At 28.7% G+C, this 24,322-nt stretch overlaps 1 protein-coding gene across 1 annotated transcript in view; it reads left to right on the forward strand.

Annotated features, from left to right (window-relative positions):
- The window catches only part of LOC136085870 (polycystin-1-related protein-like), an 87,056-nt gene that overhangs the window by 55,222 nt on the left and 7,512 nt on the right, over positions 1-24,322 (forward strand). The window contains exons 14-20 of the mRNA XM_065807636.1: positions 7,215-8,082; positions 8,169-8,280; positions 10,473-10,575; positions 10,664-10,759; positions 12,310-12,394; positions 19,585-19,641; positions 21,573-21,724. Of these exons, the coding sequence (XP_065663708.1) occupies positions 7,215-8,082; positions 8,169-8,280; positions 10,473-10,575; positions 10,664-10,759; positions 12,310-12,394; positions 19,585-19,641; positions 21,573-21,724 (1,473 nt within the window). The remainder of the gene's footprint in view (positions 1-7,214; positions 8,083-8,168; positions 8,281-10,472; positions 10,576-10,663; positions 10,760-12,309; positions 12,395-19,584; positions 19,642-21,572; positions 21,725-24,322) is intronic.

Raw genomic sequence — 24,322 nt, forward strand, 5'->3', positions numbered from 1 at the left:
TGCATGAAAATTTTATTTCTACACAGTTAATAATAAAATCACAATCTTAAATATATTAAGGGATTAAAAATACAACAGCACATCTCAAAATTTTTGTTGATTATAAAAGCAATGTTTGTGCATAAGGGACTTATTTTTACTAAAGCTAATATAAAGTCAGTATAGACATGTAGGTTTAATCATTTTTTTGCCATAACCAATATTTATGAAATTATGATCAAGTTTATGAAATAAGTTAAAAATTAAATAAATATAGTTCTTGTTCCGGCCGGAACTCAAAATTTCCAATCCAGTACACCCCTAGTAAATGTATAAAAATTATCTAATAATTGTTGTTATATAAAATATGTATATATGAAATAAAAATTAAAATTATAAAAAATTAAAATAAAGAAAGGAGGAATATTTTTGAAGATAATTATTACACCTCCAATTTTATATAAAATGTGTATGTTGTAAATCCCCAATTTCCCTAAACTTTGAAAAAACCATTTATATCTATTGCTAACTATTTAAACACTGTCTTTAAATTCTTCTTAAACTATAACATTTAATTTTTTACATCTTTTATCATATTTCAAAAAAAACTTCAATTTATAAAATCTTAAAGTTAAATCAATATAAACTTGAGGTAAATTAGTCATAATAAAATGTTACCTTAATTAAGAGATAACTGTGGTTAAATGTAAATTTTATGTAAGCTTAATTAGAAAAACAGGTTTTTAATTTTAACTGTGATTACATTAGTAATTCCAATTGTTTTTTTTTTTTCAACATCTTCAATTACAACAAGGTTGTGTGCAACCACTTTAAGAGTTAGAAGTTTCTGAAATATAGGAAGATTTAGATTATTGCGATAACGATTAACTGAAAAAAATTGAGTTTTATCTGAGTTAAAATTCACCAGCCACTGAGAGCCCCATGCTGTAGCAGAAGTGAGATCCTTTTCAAGCTTAAATGCCCTTCCAAGCAATCAGAGAATGTTGGCTTCTTATCAAGACAAGAATAAATGGTAGTATCATCAGCAAACAATGCCATTTTAGATGTGAGATTTTCTGGGAGATTTTTAATGTAAATTTAAAAGAGTATAGGGCCAATGATAACCTTAATGCCCTGAAATTACAAGATTTATATCTTGTAACTTCTTAAAGAGTGCTGTCCATTGAGGACAACTTTTATATTGCAATTGGTAAGGAAGGATTCATTTATTTTAAAGATGTTATCTGATACACCGTTAGATGAAGCTTATAGAGAAGACCAGCATGCCAAACTTTATCAAAGGCTTTAAAAATGTTGAGAGCAATAATTTTAATTTTTCCACATCTAATGTACAATAAAGCCTATCAGTTATTACTGTAAACAAATCAGTAACTGAACAAAAAGAACAAAATCCATATTGATGATTGGAAAGTAAGTTATTAGATTCAAGATGAGATAATAAGTGTTTGTTAATTAAAGATTCAAAAACCTTGCTATGATAGTAAAAAGACTAATTGGACGGTAGTTGGAAGAGTTGGAATTGCTCTACAGAATTTTTGAAAACAGGAATAACAAATGCTGCGTTCCAGCAGGCTGGAAAACAAGACTCTGATAAGCACTTGTTATATAGTTTTGAAAGTATAGACAACAACTCAGAGAACACTTTAACAGGTATGTTGTCCAAAAACTTTAACAGATATGTTGTCCAGGCCACAAGCTATAGAAGAGTCAAGTATGTAATTCCTTTAGATACAAAAGCTGGAGTGATACAAACATCAAGCAATGGATCAACCTGTTATATTGGCTATATCAGGTAGAACCCTACTAGTGGAATCAAGAGATGATATTGATGAGAATTTGCCCTTATTATAGATACTGTTAAAGATTCTCCAGAAGTCACGAGAGCCTATTTTCTGAGATGAAATTTTAAATTTTGTGACCTGAGAATAGCCAGCTTTGGCATTAGACAAAACATTTTTACAATGGTTTTTAGCAATAGTAAACAGATGTCTTTTTTCTGGGGAAGTGTTTTGCTGATAGATATGAAAGCAATGGCTACGATTGGAAATTGCAACAATACAATTATAGGAAAACCCTGGAGAAGAGTGAGGCTTGACTTAGAATTGTGGAGAAGGAATTAAAAATTCCATGCCAGCCTGAATCCAAGAAGTTACGTAAGAAGCACATTTGTCAGCAGAAAGATGAAAGATTTCTACCCAAGGACCATCATGAAAAAAATTATGGAAAAAGTCCCAGTCAGCGTTAAGGTAGTTGTAAGAGGTATAATGATAGGGGGATTCTGATGATGAAGAAGAATGAGATAATAGTTTTAAAAAGATCAAACCGTGATCAGAAGCACCTAAGGGTAAATGTGGGGAATTTAGCACTGACTAGGATCAGAAACAAGACTTAAGTCAAGTAGAGAAAGTAAATGATTCGTAATGTCTGGGAAGCGAGATGAAAATTTGACTATTTGAGTTAGAGATTGAGAAAGGCAAAAGTTGTGGACCTCAGCGCCTGCAGAGTCGCTGACACAAGAGTGAAACCATTCAGTGAGATGAGCATTAAACTCACCAACAACAATGATATTAGCTGAAGGATAAAGAGAAAGGACTAGGTCAATTTGATCAGAAATCATAATCAGATCACAAGATGAAACAGCTGAGCTAAATATAGTCTCACAAAGAGCAAGTAGATCTGGTGAATTTTGCAAGAGATAAGACTTAATAGAAGAAAAATTACTTCAAAGACCATGAATATTAGTGGATGATAGATTTAGAGAACTTGGTGACGGCAATAGTTTTTTATGTTTTATAATTACTTTAGTCATTTTTTAAATGTGTTAAAGAATCTGACTTTAAGCACAGATAGTACTCAGTACACTATCTAATAATCTAAGCAATTGCCTCACTGTTAATAAACCCTAAGCCGTAACAAAAGGCTCTAAATGTGGTCTTGACAATGCACATCAAAAGTATGAACAGGGACACCATCCATGCGCAACCTGGCCCAGTTAGTTCTCTATACTTTACAGCTATTGATGAAATCAGCCTCTTTGAAAGCTACCACAGAGAGACAATGTATTATAAATGTACCTACGCCAGCCTAATAGATAAAGATAGACTGTAAGGCTGGTCAACAAATAGAATCTGTTTACCGCTTAAGTCTTTGTCTAGGAGGCCTTCTACAAGACATTAGCCGGATGTATTTAATGTCTGCCTAAGATGAGTATTTTTATTGGGATACCATCTCTAGTCCATCTCTTACCAAGTCAGGTCAGGTTATCTTGATTATAAGTAGCAAGATAACCTGACCTGACTTGTATTTACATATTAGTAGCTATGCTTGTGTTTATATTTAGTAACTTTACTTGCGCTTTTATATTAGTAAAAACGCTTGTGGTTGTTGATTAGTAATTTCATATCCATGATTTATTAGGATTAATTATTTTATCTAAACAATGGAGTAAGGTCATACAATCAGAAGTAGCCACACTCCATTAAATCTCAGAAAATAAAGTAAAAGTGAATCATGGCTGTCTGAATAACTTTTAAGTTCACTTATTTGAATGTTATCAACACATCAATCTTAACCTCAACACAATCTTAAGTTTATTTAATTAAGAATAAGTTTACTGAATTAAGTTAATTGGATGCATTCAAAATCTAAATAAATTGTATTGATTTTTGAACCTTTCTCTGAAAGTTTATAAACAAAAAACTCTTAAAAGCTCTAGTTTTATATGTCTACTATCTCCTTTAGAATGTATATATCTCCTCTAGTTCTTAATGTCTACCAGCTCCTTCAGAATGTATACATCTCCTCTAGTTCTTAATGTCTACTATCTCCTTCAGATCACTTGTAACATTACCTTCACTTTCCTTAAATTTTTTTTTTCTAATTTAATTGTATTAAATCTGCAGTATAAAGGCTGAAATCAAGCTTAAGATTCTTTTTTTTTCTTTTTTGAACTTTAAGCCAAAATAAATTTCCATTTATCTTGGCTATACACATGTTATGTTAGAATATTCCAAAAAGTAGTTTTTAGCTTTTTAATTCTTTGGCTGTTTTTATTTTTATAAAATTAAATTTTCCATTTATTTAAATTTTTAGAAATTTTGTTAACAATGATTTGGATAGTAAAAAAAATTTGGTACTTTCATAAAAAAGTACTTTAAAAACCTTGCTAACACATAAAAAAAGTACTTTGAAAAAAAAAAGAAATTGATATTTCAAAATGAATTACAAAAAACGCTTTATTTAGTCAACTTGTAATCTAGTTTTATGATTAAACTTTATCTTTTTAAAACTTTATTGTTGCTCCAAATTTAAAATAATGACTTAATATATTTTGAACAAATCATAATTGATAAATTTATTAGAAAACATAATCAAATTTGTTGCTGTAAGAAAAATGTAAACAAGAGCAATTTAAATATTAAAATTAAGTAGGAAATTTATATATAATATTTAAATATTTAGTTATGCAACTTTACACTTATTTCATCCCTAGTTTTTCATTATGCTATCTTCATTAAAAAAAAATTTGCTCATTTCTTTATTAAAGTAAAGATGTACATTTTTTTAAAATGTGAATAAGTAAATTTTTTTAAACTATGAAAAAAGTCTTGAACTTTTTAAGTCAACAAATGTCTTGAAGTATTCTTCAATATTCATTACTGTGATTTTAACAATAAAATGACAGCTTTAATAATTTTACTTTTATCTAAAGAAATGTTTAATATATTTTATATATTACCAAAGTATTTATAGCAACTGGACTGGATAGTTTAACAATTATCAACTTAAAAAATTAAAACATAACTATTTGCCAAACTTAAAACCTACCACAATAAGTGAGAAGTTAAATGTTTAGAGTGCTTTAAACTTAAAGAAGAAAAGCATACCTTGTATAGTTTATTATCTGAGATAATTTATAAAAAAACAAAGAATGCTTGCTTTCTTTTACAAAATCATTTACTCAATTATTCAAACTAATGATGATGTCATTTTTGTTGTGCAAGCCAAAATGATTTTGTTATTTTTTTTGTGCCAGCCAACATTGCACTGATCAAATCATTTGATTGAAAAGAAAATATAATGGTTTTACATTTGTATTAAACTTTCAATTCAATTGTTTTATTGCCTACTAGTATAGGCCTTAGTAACCAAATGTATAACTTTAGAAACAAAGTGAAGAATTAAACTTTTTTTTAAACCTTAACAAAGCATAAAAGTTACACACAGCATTTGTATACTATTATTTAAATATCAATTTTTTATTTATACTAAAATCTATCAAAAATTCTTCAATATTCATTACTGTGATTTTAACAACAATAAAATGGCAGCTTTAATGATTTTGCTTTTATCTAAAGAATGTTTAATATATAAAAAATGTTTAATATATTGCTATAAATACCAAGGTATTTATAGCAACTGTACTGGATAGTTTAACAATTATCAATTTAAAAAAATAAAACGAAACTATTTCCCAAACTTAAAACCTATCACAATAGGTGAGAAGTTAAATGTTCAGAGTGCTTTAAACTTAAAGAAGAATGGCATACTATCTCGTATAGTTTATTATCTGAGATAATTTATAAACTTTATAAAATTATTATAATTTATAACAAACAAAGTTAAACAAAGGTAAACAAAGAATGCTTACTTTCTTTTACAAAATCATTTATTCAATTATTCAAACTAATGATATTGTCATTTTTGTTGTGTAAGCCAAAATGATTTTGTTATTTTTTTTGTGCAAGCCAACATTGCACTGATCAAATCATTTGATTGAAAAGAAAATATAATGGTTTTACATTTGTATTAAACTTTCAATTCAATTGTTTTATTGCCTACTAGTATAGGCCTTAGTAACCAAATGTATAACTTTAGAAACAAAGTGAAGAATTAAACTTTTTTTTAAACCTTAACAAAGCATAAAAGTTACACACAGCATTTGTATACTATTATTTAAATATCAATTTTTTATTTATACTAAAATCTATCAAAAATTCTTCAATATTCATTACTGTGATTTTAACAACAATAAAATGGCAGCTTTAATGATTTTGCTTTTATCTAAAGAATGTTTAATATATAAAAAATGTTTAATATATTGCTATAAATACCAAGGTATTTATAGCAACTGTACTGGATAGTTTAACAATTATCAATTTAAAAAAATAAAACGAAACTATTTCCCAAACTTAAAACCTATCACAATAGGTGAGAAGTTAAATGTTCAGAGTGCTTTAAACTTAAAGAAGAATGGCATACTATCTCGTATAGTTTATTATCTGAGATAATTTATAAACTTTATAAAATTATTATAATTTATAACAAACAAAGTTAAACAAAGGTAAACAAAGAATGCTTACTTTCTTTTACAAAATCATTTATTCAATTATTCAAACTAATGATATTGTCATTTTTGTTGTGTAAGCCAAAATGATTTTGTTATTTTTTTTGTGCAAGCCAACATTGTACTGATCAAATCATTTGATTGAAAAGAAAATATAATGGTTTTACATTTGTATTAAACTTTCAACTCAATTGTTTTATTGCCTACTTTAGTATAGGCCTTAGTAACCAAATGTATAACTTTAGAAACAAATTGAAGAATTAAATTTTTTTTTAAACCTTTACAAAGCATAAAAGTTACACACAGCGTTTGTATACTAATATTTAAATATCAATTTTTTATTTATACTAAAATCTATCAAAAATTTTAGCGTCTATACATCCTTCAATAAAGTTTCCTCATAAATTTATAGATTAGCTAATTACTTACTATAAAAACAGCATTATATGTTTAAAAAGGAGTAATTAAGTCTTTGTTAATAAATTTTCTAACTACACATACAATCTTAGTTGAAATTCAAAAGACTTAAATCATTGTAGTGTAGGGAAACTATCTTACTTAAGTTAATGCGATACAAGATGTGAAATCTGCTATTCAAATAAAATAAGAGTTTTTCTAAATAAATGCTTGACAATTTAGTGTTTTTAACTTTTATTTTGTCTTTACTTTTTAGATGTCTTTTTATTACTCTTATTCTTTTTTTAGTCCTTTTTTTTCTTATTGAAGTTTTTCTCTCAAACACTTACCTAATAAGTTCTTTTTATTTTCGCTTAAATTTTTTTTAATTTAAAAATCACTAACCGCTTGGAGTTTGTATTCAAAAAATAGTTATCAATTTTTTTTATTACCAAATAATTTATGATTTTAGAACTTCCATTATGTGTGATACATGTGAAGAAAATGGATATTCTTCATTTGCTAAGATGAAGTTTCATGTTGTCTGTGCTGAATGCAAGGGTAAAGAAGTTACATACTTTTGGAGTGTAAAATTTAGATATGAAAATTCACCTCTGCTTACAAATTTCCAAAAATGTATGCCAACTTCCTGGCCTGCAGCCTTGTTAAAAAATTATGATGGATTGTTTGCACCTGCTAACTTGTTTCCTCTTGCTGTTAAAACTGCTTTATCAAATCAAATCATTGATTCACGCTGTATTAATTATATGCCAGTCTCTAGTTCTGATCAGAGCTGTTCTCAAATAAACTTTGTCAATGAAGCTTGTTTAAAATCAAATCAAGCAGTCAGATCCAATTTCTTATATTCTATGAAAAAAATGTATAAAGCAAAAGGTTCTACTATTTTTAATAAAGAAAGTTTAACTCTCAACACGATTTCTTGGACTAAAGAAAGTGTAGTTAACACTATTAATACTGACCAAAAGAAAGAATATAATCAAAATAAATATTTAGAACTAAAAGCTGATAAAGATCTTTCCCAATACTTTACTGACAGATCAAATTATTATAGCCGTGCAATAAATAAAGGCGATTATGTATATGACAGCAATAAAGAAACTTTCTTGATTCAGGCAAACTCTTTAATTCCTGGACAACCATATGAAATATCTGTAAATATTTTTAATGGAACAAAGCAAGATCCAGTTATTGCCTCTTCTATTATGTATTTTAAAACTGAGGAGCCTCCTATTAAAGGTTCTTGTCTTTTGATTCGAAATGAAACAGGAACTGAGTTTAAAACTGTGTATTCCATTAAATGTGAAAATTGGAAAAGTAATGTGAGTGTTTTTGATACTTTTAAAAATAACATTTTAATATATTCTTTGTGATATATATATATATATTTTTTTTGAAAATGTTTTAGCATACATTGTCTTACACAGTCACATCTGAAAACAATGAAGTTATTGTTCATTCTTATGTATTTACATTTGATTTTATTCTCTCTGTTGATTTTACTTTAAATGGAAAAAAAGGTAAACTTTTTAGTTAATGTACTAATTCAAGTAATGTAAATTTTATGCATGCATATATATATATATATATATATATATATATATATATATATATATATATATATATATATATATATATATATATATATATATATGACATAAAATTTATTCGGGCCTATTAGTTACACTTTTTTTGACTCCTAATAACTAAAGATTTCACTTGATTACCATTTAAATGATAGATTTACTGAGTATTTGTCATGTTTAATTAAAAAATTGCTAAACATTGTCAAGTATTAACTTGTAATATTTTATATTATTTTTCGATTACAAATGGGTTGAAAATCAGTGTCAGAGAGCATTAAATGGCTTACTATACTTGCCAACATTAAAAGATATCAATTTGTGGCTATCTAAAAGTTTTAGATGCAAAAAACAGTGAAAACCTGGGAGCTAACAAGTGATGTTTTCAGTATGCATCATTCTGGAAGACTGTTGAAGCTTAATGACTATAAAAAAGTAGCATATTCAGAACCAGCAAGTTCTAGGCTCAGGCTTTGCAACAAAAAGTTTAATTACTTAACATTCTAACCAAAATGTAAGCAGAGAACTTGTCTTAAAATAACATTATCTTAAAAAGGTATTGGATTTTACATTGTAGTATGAAATCATGTCAATCATGGATTGATGCAAAAGAGAAAATAATGCAAAGACTGTTTGCATTGGAAACTAGAAGATTGGGAAAAAATTATTTGGAGCAACAAATAAAATTTTTAGGTTGCAAACCACAAAGGAAAAATCTTTAAAAATTTACAATTAAAAAATTTTGTAAATGCTTTTTTTAAGCAAGACAACATGGTGGTGGAGGCTTACTAGGCATATGGGTGTGTTTTTTTCCAGAATGTTTTGGAATGTGTGAGGTGTATAACAGCTAGATTCATCAAAATTGTATCAGTTAAAATAAAATTAAAAGAAAAGTCTTATCAATATCAGTTTTTTGCTATTACCCTAGACTTTACCAATCAAAATTGCTTGGGTAAAAATTGATGCTCAATTGGTAAACCATCAAATTGAATTACTTTTGAAGTAGTATTAGTTAAAAGTGCCATAAGGTACAATAAGATTATAATGAACAAAATAATTCAGCATAAAACCTAAGCACAATCCAAAAAAAATATTTAAAAAAATATTGATTGGGGTGATGCAGGAAAGATGATGATTGATGAATGATGTCTTTTCAATGATGTTCAGCAACTTGTCAAATGATTTACAAACTTTCTTGGTTCAATAGCTTTTACATACATGTTATAATGATCAATATTTGACTGAATTTTTTAATTTGACTAAAATGTTAAAAAAAATAAAAGAAATAAATTTAAAAAAAAAAAGCTCCATTAAGCAACAGCAAAATAGTCAAAGGCTTTCTAAATACCAAACTAATCATCTTTTTGTCACTATTGTCACTTTGTAACTATTATTTGTCACTATTGTCACTTTGTAACTATTATTTGTCATTATTGTCATTTTGTAACTATTATTTGTCACTATTGTCACTTTGTAACTATTATTTGTCACAATTGTCAGTTTGTAACTATTATTTGTCACTATTGTCACTTTGTAACTATTATTTGTCACAATTGTCACTTTGTAAAATCATATTTTGATTTGCTAACACTTATAAAAGATATTTTTGTGCTACCAATGTTTTCATTTCTTAAAGTGTTTATGGCTGTGAACATTCTTTTGAATTAAATTCTTTTGATTAAATTCATAATCTGGATAGCAACCCTATGATGCGATTATTATTAGTTATACAGTTAATTCCTGTAAGTCGAACACTTGTTAACTCAAACGTTTTTTATCTCAAACTGCTTCATTTGATTCGATGATGATTTGATACAATTAATGCAATGACAAAAATAAGGCAGACAATGCACCCAAAAAATACTTAATATAATGAAAAAATAAATTTTTTTAATGAACACTTTAAATAAACAAAGATATACAACAAATATATCACCAAACAAAAATCTACTAAACAAAGTATTGACTACAAAAGAAAAAGTGTCAATTCAACAATGTAAGTCCTAAAAATAGAAAAAAAACATAAATACTAATGGTTTATACATAAACATCTCCTCAGAACCATTTTCTTTGTTCTGTGGAGGTTCGATTATAATTTCATTACAATACTATAAGATTATATTATTTAGCAAATTTAATTGTTACAATTGAAGATGAGGACGGAAGATGGATTTCATTGTGTCCTCTTTCTGTGACAGTTTTAAAGAATATCAATGTTAGTTATTATAATATGTAAGTTTTGTTTATATTATTAGTTTTAAAGATAAAAATAGTAACCTATTTTTTTTTTCTGTTTCATAATATTTCTAAAAAAATTTAGTTTCTCAATGTTAAACGAAATAGAAAGTAAAAAATTGGTAACTGATGCCAACCTGGATTTACAGAAAATTACTATTCTCCTTCATAAATTCAATAGGTACGATGTATGTTAGTTTATCATAATTGCAACAAATATGAAACTATTATGTTCTTGCTTACAGTTACATTACTTGTTACATTGCTTATAAATTTTTTCTAACTCTTCTACACTTTATAAAGTTCAATCTTTAATTGACAATGCTTAACTTTTGTCTTATTCATGATTAGCTTCTTCACTTTCTTTTCATCAATTTCTTCTAGCACTGAACTAGTTTTAGTTCAGTTCTGGATAAAATTGTAATTATTTTTAGTTCTCGATGATTGTAATTAGTTTTAGTTCTTTTTCTGTCTCAAGCATTACTAATAATTAATCTGGAATTATCTGCATAAAATATGATAATCTAATACTTTAGTTAACTTTCAAAACTTTTTAGAAAGAGCTTCCAAAGTAATACTAAAAAGCAACAACTAACTCTGATGCATACTGACTTTAACTCACAAAACTTCCTTCATACTTTATTTAGATTGCTGTTTTTCATACTATGAAACATTGCTGAAACCTCATTGCAATGTTAATTGTTACTGGCCATTCTTTAACACCTAAATAACTTGAAACACTTCATATTACATTGAATGTTATTTTGTTGAGCTTTTTTAAAGAAAACAAATGTTGTACGGAAATCTTTTTACTTTTACAAAATTCATTCCTGAATTTGATTTAAATATTGGATTTCTACTATGAATGTTGCATTTGTAGTTCTTTTTGCTGCCCAAAAAACAAACATGTTATTAATAAATACACTGTTATTTATTATGTTGTAAATATTGTTTTCTGAAATTTTATCTAGTTAAGCAACTTTATTCTCAGTATAAGCCATATTATCTAAAGAGTAAAATGTGGTTCTATATGAACCATTTTCAACTATATTCACAAGAGTTTGTGCCAACAATTATATGCAATAATCTAAGCATCAGCAAGTTCATTTTCAGATAGCATTTCAGATATTTTCAGATGTCTTACTTGCCATTTTTGCAATCTCTCCACTTTTTACTTGTAGTGAGCCCTTATTACCCAACTTTAAATCTCACAACTTTTTATACACTAAAACTCTCACAAGCTAATTTACGAGGTTAGTGTTAGGATCAACCTTGGTTGCTGTAAGATACTCTCCACCATTTAATAGTTTATTTTTGACCAGTGACTTACCTAAGACTAACAGCATTTCATCAAGCTTGTCTCTTGCTAACCTGTATGGCAGCTCATTATTTTAATTTTTTGAAACTTGATATTATATGGTATTGGAGAGGGTTTATATGAGGCCTCTTCAAATTTCTAACCTTTTTTACAGTTAAGAAATCTAAGTGTATTTTATCACAACACCATAACTAGGAACATCACTATCAAAAGTAAGCAAGCTACTTCTATCATGTTAAAGTAGGGATTTGTTAAAAAGTTTTCCATTGTCTATTTTTTTCTTCATTAATACAGCAATTTAATTAAGACATTATTGCAATTTTCATAAATTGAACAAATGTATATTTATTGTTCATTATTTTTAATACTACATATCATATTCAATTATTAAATATCGTTTTAAAATAATCTAGGATTTTTGCAAATCATTCAAAAATTGAGGATTCATATAGAATTAAAGAAAAAGTTTGCAAGTTGCTTCCTAAATATATATACCAAGTATTATACTTTTTTTAATACTTAATTTTTATGAGGTATCTTTGGTGTTTTTTATACAATATCTACAAGTTTAAAAAAAAAATAATTATAATATTGTCTAAATGAAAGAAGTACATTTGTCTATATTAGAAAAATAAAATAAATTGTATATAATAAATTGTATAAAAAATGAAATATATACATATATATATACATATACATATATATATATTTTTTTATTTTTTTTTTTATTTGTGTTATTCACCTCCTCAAGGCCAAGAAGGCCACTACAGATGAGGAGGCTACTTAATAGTGGTTATAACCCTCTCTCAACTCTATAACTCCAAAACACAAACCTTGACGAACAAGGCCGCTGCGCGGAGAAACAAGTTGAGCGCGGTACTACCAGGGACGTGGTGGGAGTCGAACTCGGAACCTCTCGCTTATAAAGCGAGCGCTTTACCACTACACCACTACCGCATATATATATATATATATATATATATATATATATATATATATATATATATATATATATATATATATATATATACATATATGTATATATCATCAGATATAGTGCAAAATCGTGTAACTAGCATTGGATAAAACCGCGTATCCACAGTACAGTTATTTTATTTCAACAGATTTTGGGTTCATTTTAGTATAAAGAGTATTATTAATGTTTTTTGTAATGTCAACAATAGATATTTGGTGTTAAAATTATTAATATCCAATTATAGTAGCCAATGCTAGTTACGCAGATTTGCACTATTCCCAACGATATATGTGTATGCTTGTATATATATATTAGGGTGATGACTTTTTGATTTTTTTTCTCAAACATTATTTCCTGTAGCATGAATGAATGAACTTTTGCCTATTAATGACTAAAATGACATTTATTCCATTAAAATATTGAAAAAGGTATATATACTGTATATATATACTGTATATAACATAAGTCATGAAACTGACTTGTGCAATAATTTATGTAGCAGAGAAATGTATAGAATTTTCCAGAGCATTGTATAATGCTGTGCACCATCAGCCAGGACAGTGACGTCACGTTGACATAATTGTTCAGGAAGCTTCTGTAGAGTTCTAAAATTTTCTCCAGCTGTTTTGCAATCTGCTATAAACTGGTATAAAGTGAGGTGTTCAAAGCGGGTAGTTAAGTTTTAACTATCTTAAATTGGTGTCAACATTATTATTGCCTTATTTTAATTATTGCACATTCTCTATAGTTTAAGTATAAAGAGATCCTTGTATTATTTGGTAAGTTACATTTAAATCTTTTTTCAAATTATAATTAAGCATATATTATTTTATTAGTTTCTGCCTTTTTTATTTTCTATAATGGTTATTTGCTTCTTTTGAAATAAAATATATTAACAATAACAGTTCAATTGAAAACTTAATAACAGTTTCTTTAATTTGTTATGTAGTTAATATTGACGTTAAGACCTTTTCCATTTTTAGTTGATGAGTAGAAGACAACATGTCATTCAAGAAGAGCTCTTCTAACACGGAGAAGAACAAGGAAACCTGGACAAAGAACTTAGTCAAGTTTCAAATCCCATCAAGAAGAGGCTATGTGGCAATTTATGAAGCACCCTTAAGCGAATGGAATTGCATGCCACTGAAAAACCACGTCATTGGACGCTTCAAATTTCTTGAATCCACTGCCAAAGAATGGAGAGAGAGGATTGGTTTAATTGCTGTAGAGCTTAAAGACCTATGGAGCAAAACGTTAAACTTCCCGCATGTATCTGATCAAGCCATTTGTGCAAAACTAGCAAAACTTCTGAAAGACTTCAAGCGCTGCAGAAAAAAACAAAACTTTGACTCATTGAATGAACTGTTTGACATTTTTTTGTTTTTTTTTTGTTTTGTTATTTCACCTCCCCAAGGCCCAGAAGGCCACTACAGATGAGGAGGCTACTTAATTGTGGTTATACCCTCTATCAACTCTATAACTCTGAAACAGGAGCCTTGATGAACAAGGCCGCTGCGCAGAGAAACAAGTTGAGCATGGTACTACCAGGGACATCCTGGGGATCGAACTCGGAACCTCTCGCTTATGATGCGAGCGCTTTACCACTACACCACTACCGCATTGACCAAGATGAAAGGCAAATGATTGTTCAAAGAGGATGAGAACCTCTACAAACTGCAAATTGAGAGCAAAGGTCACGTTGGTTATTCGACTGGCAAACCTACTAGTGCCAATACCATCCACCCATCCAAGCGAAAGATGGCAATGGAAGCGACTGTATCCACACTTACCAGCTACCTGATTGTTCCAAAAGTAGCACGGACTCATCTGAGAACAGTACAGACAGTCCTTGGGAGGATGACAATGCAGCATCAAAGAGCAAAAGGAAGCATAACCCAACAAGCATTGCAAGATGTCTTGTTACATGCTCAAAGCTGTCGTCCCAGGGAGCAGCAGTGGTGTGCTACCAGCTTTCTAGTGAGGGCATTGGAATCCCAAGCCCATGTCAATCAGCAATCCACAAGGCTATCTACACGAGAGCTGCTCAGGTGAAGAAACACTTGGTGAGCACACTAAATCTGGAGAAGTGGAGCATACACTTTGAGAGCAAACACATTGAGATGGGAAAGCTCAAACAATTGCAGAAGGACTCCAGGATATGTTAGAGGAGTTCAACCTGTGGGGATCAGTTGTGATGATTGTTGCCGACACAATAAAGTGAATACCGGCAAGAAGACAGGCATTGTTGTTTGGCTGCCGTAAATGTTTGAAGAGAAAGGTCACCCCAAACCCAAGTTCATCTGTTGCTAGTACCATGTGCTAGACTGTTCTTTGCATTGTCATGGACGATGAGCTCCATGGGTCAACTCACCAAACATCAAGTATTTCTTTGTGCAGGATTTGATGAGCAATTACGATAAATTGAAAGCAGCCTTCAGCAATGGTAAAATTGAGATTAAGGAAACAGGCGGCTGGAGAGATGGCATGAAGTTTCTCTACCACCTCACTCGTGTCTTCCGTCACTTAACTGAGAGGAATGAAATTCCCTTCATGAATTTCAAACAGATCCAAACATCAGCAAAGCATACTGGAACTCTCGTGCCATTCAAGCCCTTCTTGTGTGTTTAGTCTGATGCTAGAAACCTGGATCAGGTTGCGTCAAATCTGTTCATTCATTTCTTACTCATGGGCTGACCATTGGTTCAGCAGTCAATTGTTCCGCGTTTTGAAGAACTTGAAGAACTATTTGAAGCTCTGAATAACTACCCAAAAGCTCTCAATTGCTTGAAAACCCACTAGAAAACAGATGACTCTCCAATCAACATTGCCCAAAGCAACCAGTGCTGCAAGCCTGTCGTCAAAGTTATGCAAAAATTGCACGACTCCTGCCACAACAAGGACAACCTCCCACTGAGATTCATCCTCTCTATTGACATTATCTTGAATATTTGACTTCCTTGTGTGTTTGATGATCCTATATAATGTTGTATGTATGTGACTCTACAGCTTGTGTTCAATTTTGTATCTGCTAACAGTGACTTCAGAAATTTGGCCAAAAAGCTAATAAATAAAGTTCTTAAAATCATTTTGTGCGTGAGGTTTCTTTATCAAATCGCCTTGAATGTAATATTTTATTTAATCTTAAATGAAAGCTCATCAAATTATGATACAGGGAAATGAGGTTGTATAAAAGTCATCACTCTAATATATATATATATATATATATATATATATATATATATATATATATATATATATATATATATATAAATAAATATATATATATATATATATATATATATATGTATTTATTTATATATATGTATATATATATGTATATAGGGGAAAGTGGGGATATATGGGATACTTAATTTTAACGACCTATAAAAATGAAATTTTAAAAATTAATGTTGTTGCTAATAGTCAGTTAGTTTCAATAGCTATCAAATATCATTTTTGTAAAAGATGAGTCTAAAAGCTTCAATACACTTTGAGAAAATTTAATAAACAGAAAATGTTTGGGTATCCCATATCAAGTAAGTAAGTTGGGTATCCCGTATCAAGGGTGGGGTAATATAGGACACCTAATCAATGTTAGCTAAGGATAGTAATAAGTTATGCAAGATCTTATAAATCAATGAAAAAACAAAACAAAAATTTATAAAAAAAATAAAAAAACAGCTTTAATATTATAAAAAAAAGAAAAGACTAATAAAAAAGAATTTCAATTTTTATTCGCTGTCAATGCATAAATCACATTTAAATTCGTCTTCATCAGCCCCTGCACATTCTGTGTGGGCCATTTTCTGCAAGTTTGGCACATGACTCACTGCTCTCCTTGGCCATCGAGAATAAGCCAGTACAGTATATGCATGGAGTGTCAATATCAACCATTAACGCACTCGTCATTGTTGCGCCTGTTTGTTTTGACTTTTTATTTTCGGCTGAAAAAAGTTTATTTTTCAATTTTGATTTTCCTTTTGTCTTTTCATTTTTTTCAGGCTTCTCACGAAGCGATTGTTTGTAAGGGGAACTTGTCAGCACGGCAGTAAATCCCTTATGCTGTCTGGTTCTGTTCACCCTTTCTTTGGCTACGGGGTAAGGACTTATGTCACTAGCCAACATGGGTGTATCACTAGAGGTGCTGGCCACTGGCGGATGTTGCAATTGAATGGTTATCTCACTTTCAGGGGCAGGCATTTCTGTTGATTCTGCCGCCTTAAACTCCCACTCCTCAAATACATTCCTATTCACTGGCCAAATTTCAGTCTTTTCATATCCATTAACTGCTGTTGCAAGGCTGGCAGTGCGCAGATAGGCCTTCACAAATATAGAAGTTATTTGGAATTCTGTGACGATTCGCCCAGGATGTGAGCGGAGTCACATCGGAACCTCGGAGTCATAATAAGTAGACAATGGCTTCATAAATGCAACATCAAGAGGTTGCATTCTGTGAGTGCAGTGCGGTGGGAGACAGATAATTGTTATAAAATGTTGTCTAGCCAAATTAATGGCCTCCAAATTCTTGGTATGTGAGGTATGACCATCTAATATAAGTAAAGCAGGGGCTTTCCTGACTAGGCTTTACACATTCAATGAAATGTCTGAGCCATTGGGTAAACAATTCAAGTTGAATCCAGCCAGTCTTATGACATGCATAAGTAGATCCTGCTGGTGCGCTGTTCATTAACTCCATTTTCATGCGCTGCTGAGGAAAAATAAACATAGGTGGGATATATGTCCTAGATGCACTCATGCAAAGTATTGTAGTAACCAACCGTCCTTTTTCAGCTGAAGAAAGGATGCCAACTTGTTTTTTCCCTTACAGTGCTATTAATTGGCATTATTGGACTGGACAGTGGTAAAGCCCTTTTCATCCACATTAAAAATTTGATGAGGTTTAAATTTCTTCTCATCGATTTCCCTTTCCAAAAGGTCAAAAAATTTGCCCACATTTACTTTGTTAAATGCTGTAGCTCTTGCAATGGAAGTGGATTCTAGGGTTCTTATAGATAAGTGTGAATGTCGTCTTAAAAACGATGCTTGCCAGTCTTTTCCAGCTCTTTCTTTTGCAGAGTTAAAACGGTTGGGAATACCGTTAATTTTTGCAAGCTGAAAGGCCAGTCTACGGACATCTAAGCTGGTAAGACCAAAAAGTCTGGCTTCCATTTCTACTATGTAATCAGCCAGATCTGATTCAAATTTGGAAGAGAAAATTCGTCCAAGTGGGAGACTGGTCAATTCTTGTACTGGATGATCGTTGCATTTTACCTTGCGTTCCAGAGTTGACCGAGGGACATTAAAGACTTTGCTAGCTTTTAGATAGCCCTTTTTTTCTTTCTAACAGCTATAATAGCTGCTGTCATAGCTTCTGTTGACCACTGTTGCCTCACATTTTTTTTTTTCAAATGTTCTCGGCATCTAAAAAAATGATCAAAAAAAAAAGAGTGAGATTTTTTATACGTTTTATTTTCTAGAATTTTAAACCTCTTAAGGGTTTATAAAGTAAAAACATAAAAATGTAGTTTTTAAAAAAGAGTTGAACACATAGGAGTCTATTTTCAATGTGCTATTCCTGAATGCAACCCCAATCAAAGATGTATGAAAGAAAAAATATCTAAAAATGATAAAGTTTTTTTAGCATAAAAAGAAATTTTAAAAATTATCACATTTATCATTATGACTAATAATATGACTTAAGGAAGTTGTTAGTGTCTATTTAATTAATGCACTTTAAAATTCTGAACATTTTTACAGAACTGTTGGATCTTAAGGTGGTTTATACTAATGAGAAACTGTTGTTGGTTTTTTAGCTTTTTTTTATCATGAATAACAAAATTGGTTATAAATTGTTTATTTTTTAATCTCAAGTTAATAGTTATCACACCCAGACTAATAATTAATGTCAATGAAACTCCTGGCTAGCTCAATACTGACAATACAAAAAATGCAGAATTAGCATTGAAAATATAATAAGATGAAAAGAAAATAATGGAAATAACGTGGGTAATATGGGATGGTATCCCATATTACCCCCATTTAGGTATCTCATATTACCCCACTATATAGCACACTTCTAATTTTTTTTTTTATGTACCACGTGGAATGTACAACCCTTAAAAGGTGTTTTATGTTTAATAATTGGTCAGTTACTAATTAAATTCTGAATATAGTAAGATAGTTTACCTTTTTAGACTATTTTGGCCTCCTGTAACAAAGTCGATGTTACGTAAGGTTCACTGGTGAAAACTTACAAGACTTTTTTCAGACGCAACTAATTCGAAAGAGAACAACTTATACTTACGGAAGTAACCTCCTGACATTAGTCTTGTTTCCAATTCAACAAATATTTTATAGCACTGACCTATAAGTTGATAATTGGGGTATCCCTTATTACCCACTATCCCATATTACCAGACTTTCCCCTATATATGTATATATATATATATATATATATATATATATATATATAAATATATATATATATATATATATATATAATATATATATATATATATATATATATATATATATATATATATATATATATATATATATATATATATATATATATATATATATATACTTATATGTTTATTTATATATATATATACTTATATGTTTATTTATATATATATATATGTATTTATATTATTTATATATATGCATATATATACACATGTTATTTTTATTAATTTACTTTGTCATAAAGACTCCTGTAAGAATGGCAATACGTGCTTTTAGTTTAATTCTTGAAAATTCTGCAGAGGTTGGTTATTACTTTTTTATGTTTATATTAAATTCCAATATCAAAAAAATATATTATATATTAAACTTACTTTAATAATATTAATCAACAAAAAAATAATTTTAATTCTTACTAACAGTCTGGGTACTAAAAGATAGGTACTGGGTACTAAAGAACTTTTCTGCTAATGTGTAAGTTTTTTAATAGCTTTTAATATTTTTTTTACTTTTTTTCTTTAATTAATTTCTTCAAACAAGTAAGAGTAATCTTTTTTATGTGTTAACTTAATACAAAAGAACAATAATATTTTTTTTATATTAACCAATAATAGTTTTTTAAATTAACATTTGTATTTAAAGCTAATGTCTAATAGTTCTGTATTCTGTGTTTGCATACTTTTGGTTTTTTCTTGTTAGTATAAAGTTATTCATGGTCTAACTTTATTCACATCTTTTTTTTCAGCACTAAATTATTTAGTGATTGCATTTATGCATTATCTTTTTTTTAAATAGCTTTAAATTGATGGTTCTCAAGGATTTTTTTTTGGGAATAACTTCAAAATCAGTTTTCATTTTTGTGAGGTATTTGAAATATTTAATTATAAATGCTAGTATTCAAAAGAAATCTTCAATACGAGAATCATTCTTAATTGACACATTTAAAAAGTTAGGAGTTTCGTTTTCTGCCATCTTTGATTTATTTGCAGTAGGAATAACACTAAAAAGCTGAAAGGATTTAAATTTAAGAAAAAAAGTTTTTTAAAAAACTCAAGCGAAACATTTTTTTAATAAAAGTATCAAGTGTTTTTAATTAAAATACACACAGATATATGTGTTTTCAACATTCTTTTTGTTTATAAAAATTTATTAACAATAAAGGTCAAAAAACATAGTTGTATGTTTTTAGCACTTTATTCACACACAGTTATTACACAGTTATTCTTAAAAAACTGTTCTTGAGAACCATCAATTTAAAGCTTTTTTGTGACAGTTTTTAATGTTATCTTACTAATATGTTTAATATGTTCACATTCTATCAATTGCAAAGGGTAAACAGCTATAGATTATACAGTTTTTTGCTTTTAATGCAATAATTATATGATTTAAAATGCAAGTGAATTATTATGCAACCATAGGTTTTACAGTTTTTTGAGTTAAATGCAATTAAACTTATTTTACAAGTTACTATTTTAAATTTATTTTATAAGTTACTGCATGATGATGCATTATGAAGCCATTATGATGTTATAGAGATTTAACAAAATGTTTCAAAGTTTCTTTGATCAGAACTATAAAATTTCTACACTAAATTAAACCATAATATTCTACACTAAAATTAATTATAAATTAAAGATAAAATGGAGAAGTTACTAAAGGAAAATTTAAAAATACTTACAATCATAAACCTTTAAAATAATTAATTTTTTTACCTTATAAGATAAAAAAGCATTATAATGTTTATGTATATTATTTAGACAAATTTAGGCAAATTTAAGTTTCAAATTGTTTCTTTTCGTTTAGATAAGTTATTAAATTGTAAAAATAAAATTAGCTTTTAATCAATTTTTGTTGATTTTACTTTATTTTTAAAAGATAGATTCAAATTAAAGAATAAAGATGTTGTAATTTAGGAAATCAGTTGCATTGATCAAAGCAAAAAGATGACTTAAAAAAAAGAATTTTTTTTTTCCAATAGCAGTGCAACCAATTATGTAAAAATATGGTCAACATTATAGTAGGGTTTTATTTCTCAAGATATTATAAAGTTTTATGTTTTAAGATATATTAGGGTTTGCTATGTTAATCAATTCATTAATGTTTTCATTCTTGAAGCATCTTCGGTTAAAGAAAATTTATACCTTTGGTGTTCCAATTTTGACAACTCTTCCCTATTCATGTTTAGATTTATAAAGTTATTATTAAAATATTATTAAAAACATTGTTAAATTTTAGTTATCAGTAAATTGTACATACTGGATGCTTCAATCACTGAATGAGATGATTCGCTTTAGACAATCAAAACAATTATTTCGAAGGGGAAAGTATCAGACATTTGTTAATGATTCAAACAATATTATTTCCAAACTACTGTATATTTCTAAATGGTGGGTTTTTTTTATTTAAAAGTATTTTTTAAACATGTTTAGTTCTACCTAATATAATTTCTCAATCAAAATAATGAATTATTAATTGTTGTTTCTCAAATATGGTCTGCAAACCATCAATTACATGATGATGAGAGAGTTAAATTACTTACAGATTAAACTGATTAGAATTACAGATTAGATTAAATTGTATGAAGTTTTGTATAAAAAAAATGTATGAGTCAAGGAAACATGAAGGCCGGTGAGAATTCTATTAGATTGATGTTTGAAGAAAAAAACTGAATGAATAAAATTTTTTTGAGCATAAAGGAAAAAGTATGGTGAAAAGATACAGAAATAAGACTTCGCTGAATAACAAATTATGATTTTGAATTTGCTAGCAGTGAAAAGAAAGGGATAAAATTGGAAGCTAGAGCAGGTTGGAGTACATTTTTAATGCCTTTTTGGATTTTGTAAAAAAGAAATTGGAAATTATTAGAGGAAGTAGCCCACATATAATAACATTGTGATGAAAATTACCAGCAGAAAACAACTAAGTTTTGTTTATTTCAAAGTTTATCAACCACTACAAACCCCAAGCTGTAACAAAAAATAAGATTTGATTTTTGTCTTTTTCAAAACATGATGACTTTGATCTATATAGGAGAATTTGTTTTATTTTACTGATTTTTTAATAGCTGGAAGGTTCAGAGCAATAGTTAGAAGGTTTAGAGCAATCTAATCTGTAATAGAGTGTTTCTATAGTTTTGTAGTTCCAATGAAAAATAAAGAACAATGGATGTTAAAGTGATTAATTTACACTTTGTAATACATTTTTGTCCTTGGATTCAAAATATTATTTCAGTTTCTTATTGTTCTTCTTCTTCTTCTTCTTCTTCTTCTTCTTCTTATTATTATTATTGTTATTATTATTATTATTATTATTATTATTTTTTGTTTGACGAAAAATTTTATGATTTTTTTTTTTTAATCATGACAAAAAATTTCAAATTTTTGCTCGTTTGGTCAGGTAAGAAACAATAGTTGCATATTGGATAAAAAAAACAGTATTATTCACTTAAACATCTTCAGAAATGAGTAGATTTAGTCCCTCATATTTTTGTTATACTGTCCTTGATAATGACAGTTCAACATATCTTGATAAAAGATATGTTGGACTTTCATTACCGTGCTCCTCTGAGTAAGCTCCAGCTTTAAAAAAGGTACTTAAAAGATGTCAAAAGCAGTGACTTAAAAGTTGACTTGAAACAGTGACTTAAAAATTGTTAAAAGCAGTGGCTTATTGCTTGATGAGCCTTAAATTTATGTAGATTGATGACATAAGCATTTGAGGTTTATGGCTCTTACTTTACTATTTTTTTACCCTCAGGAAACTATTATGCCCAATCCTTTATGTGATAGAGTGCAATAGTCTCACACAAAGAAAGCAAGGAAATTTCATGAAACTATAAAACAAACAATTTTACGATTTGCATCTTTTTATCTAAGAAATTCCACTGTTTGAACCTGGATATTTGAAACTTATTAGATTTGGTAAAATATAGATCTAGATTAGATTGTTGAAATCTTTTTTGATTAGGAAAGTATGGTTCCCTCTTTTCAACTGCACTTATGAAAATGTAGTGTAAACTTCATGGCTCTTTTTTATCCCTGTACCAACATGTAACAGTATTATACATATAAAATATTTTCCCATAGTACACAAACATATATGAAAACTTTGTCAATTATATGTGTGAACTACAATATCATTTGCTAATAATATGTGTAGCTCATTTTTTAAAAATGAGCTACACATATTATTAAAAATAAAGCACATCTAAGCAGGAAGCGATTATTCAACTTACCTTCAATTAGCATGTAAAAAGTAAACCTTTTATGTTTTGCTTCCACAAAATTCCACTTCCACTATAAATTGTTTACACTCTTGGCATCTGCAAACAACTCCTTGATGCCATTTAAATTAAATAAATGTTCTTCAAATAGGATTTATTACTCTTTTATTTGTCAATATCATAAACTGAAATGTTGGTCCAATTCACTTGTGCTTTTAAACTTGGTCAGTTTGTGAGCATTTTAGAAAATAATGAAACTTGAAAATTTTAAAGGTTTCTTAAAAGTTCTATACTTTATGCAAATTTCATGGCTCTTCTTAATAGTTCTATCAGTTTTAGATCTTTTCTAAAAGAACTTTCTTAAAAATGCACAAGTTTTAAAATATCCTTGTCCATGTCACCGTAGCAAAGTTTTTGTGGAACAAAATAAAGTTACTTTAGAGGTATTTTCTATTTGTTTTTGTGAAAGGAAAACAAACTTTCAAATAAATAATTTTCAATAAAATTCAAGAGAACCAGATAAAAAAATTCCTTATAAATAGTTCTACCTTATGCATATAGTATTAAGGTAATGAGATGAGGTTTTTTGTTTTGTCAAATGCTAAAGGTTTTGTCTAACGCTAAAAGGTTTTGTCTAACGCTAAAAGGTTTTGTCTAACGTTTTAAGGTTTTGTCTAACGCTAAAGCTCAATATTCTCAGGTCATGAAATCTTGTATCTCATCTCAAAAATTAGGCTCTCGCAGCTTATGGAGAATCTTTAAT

This window comes from Hydra vulgaris, chromosome 10, assembly GCF_038396675.1.
Source record: "Hydra vulgaris chromosome 10, alternate assembly HydraT2T_AEP".
NCBI lineage: Eukaryota > Metazoa > Cnidaria > Hydrozoa > Anthoathecata > Hydridae > Hydra > Hydra vulgaris.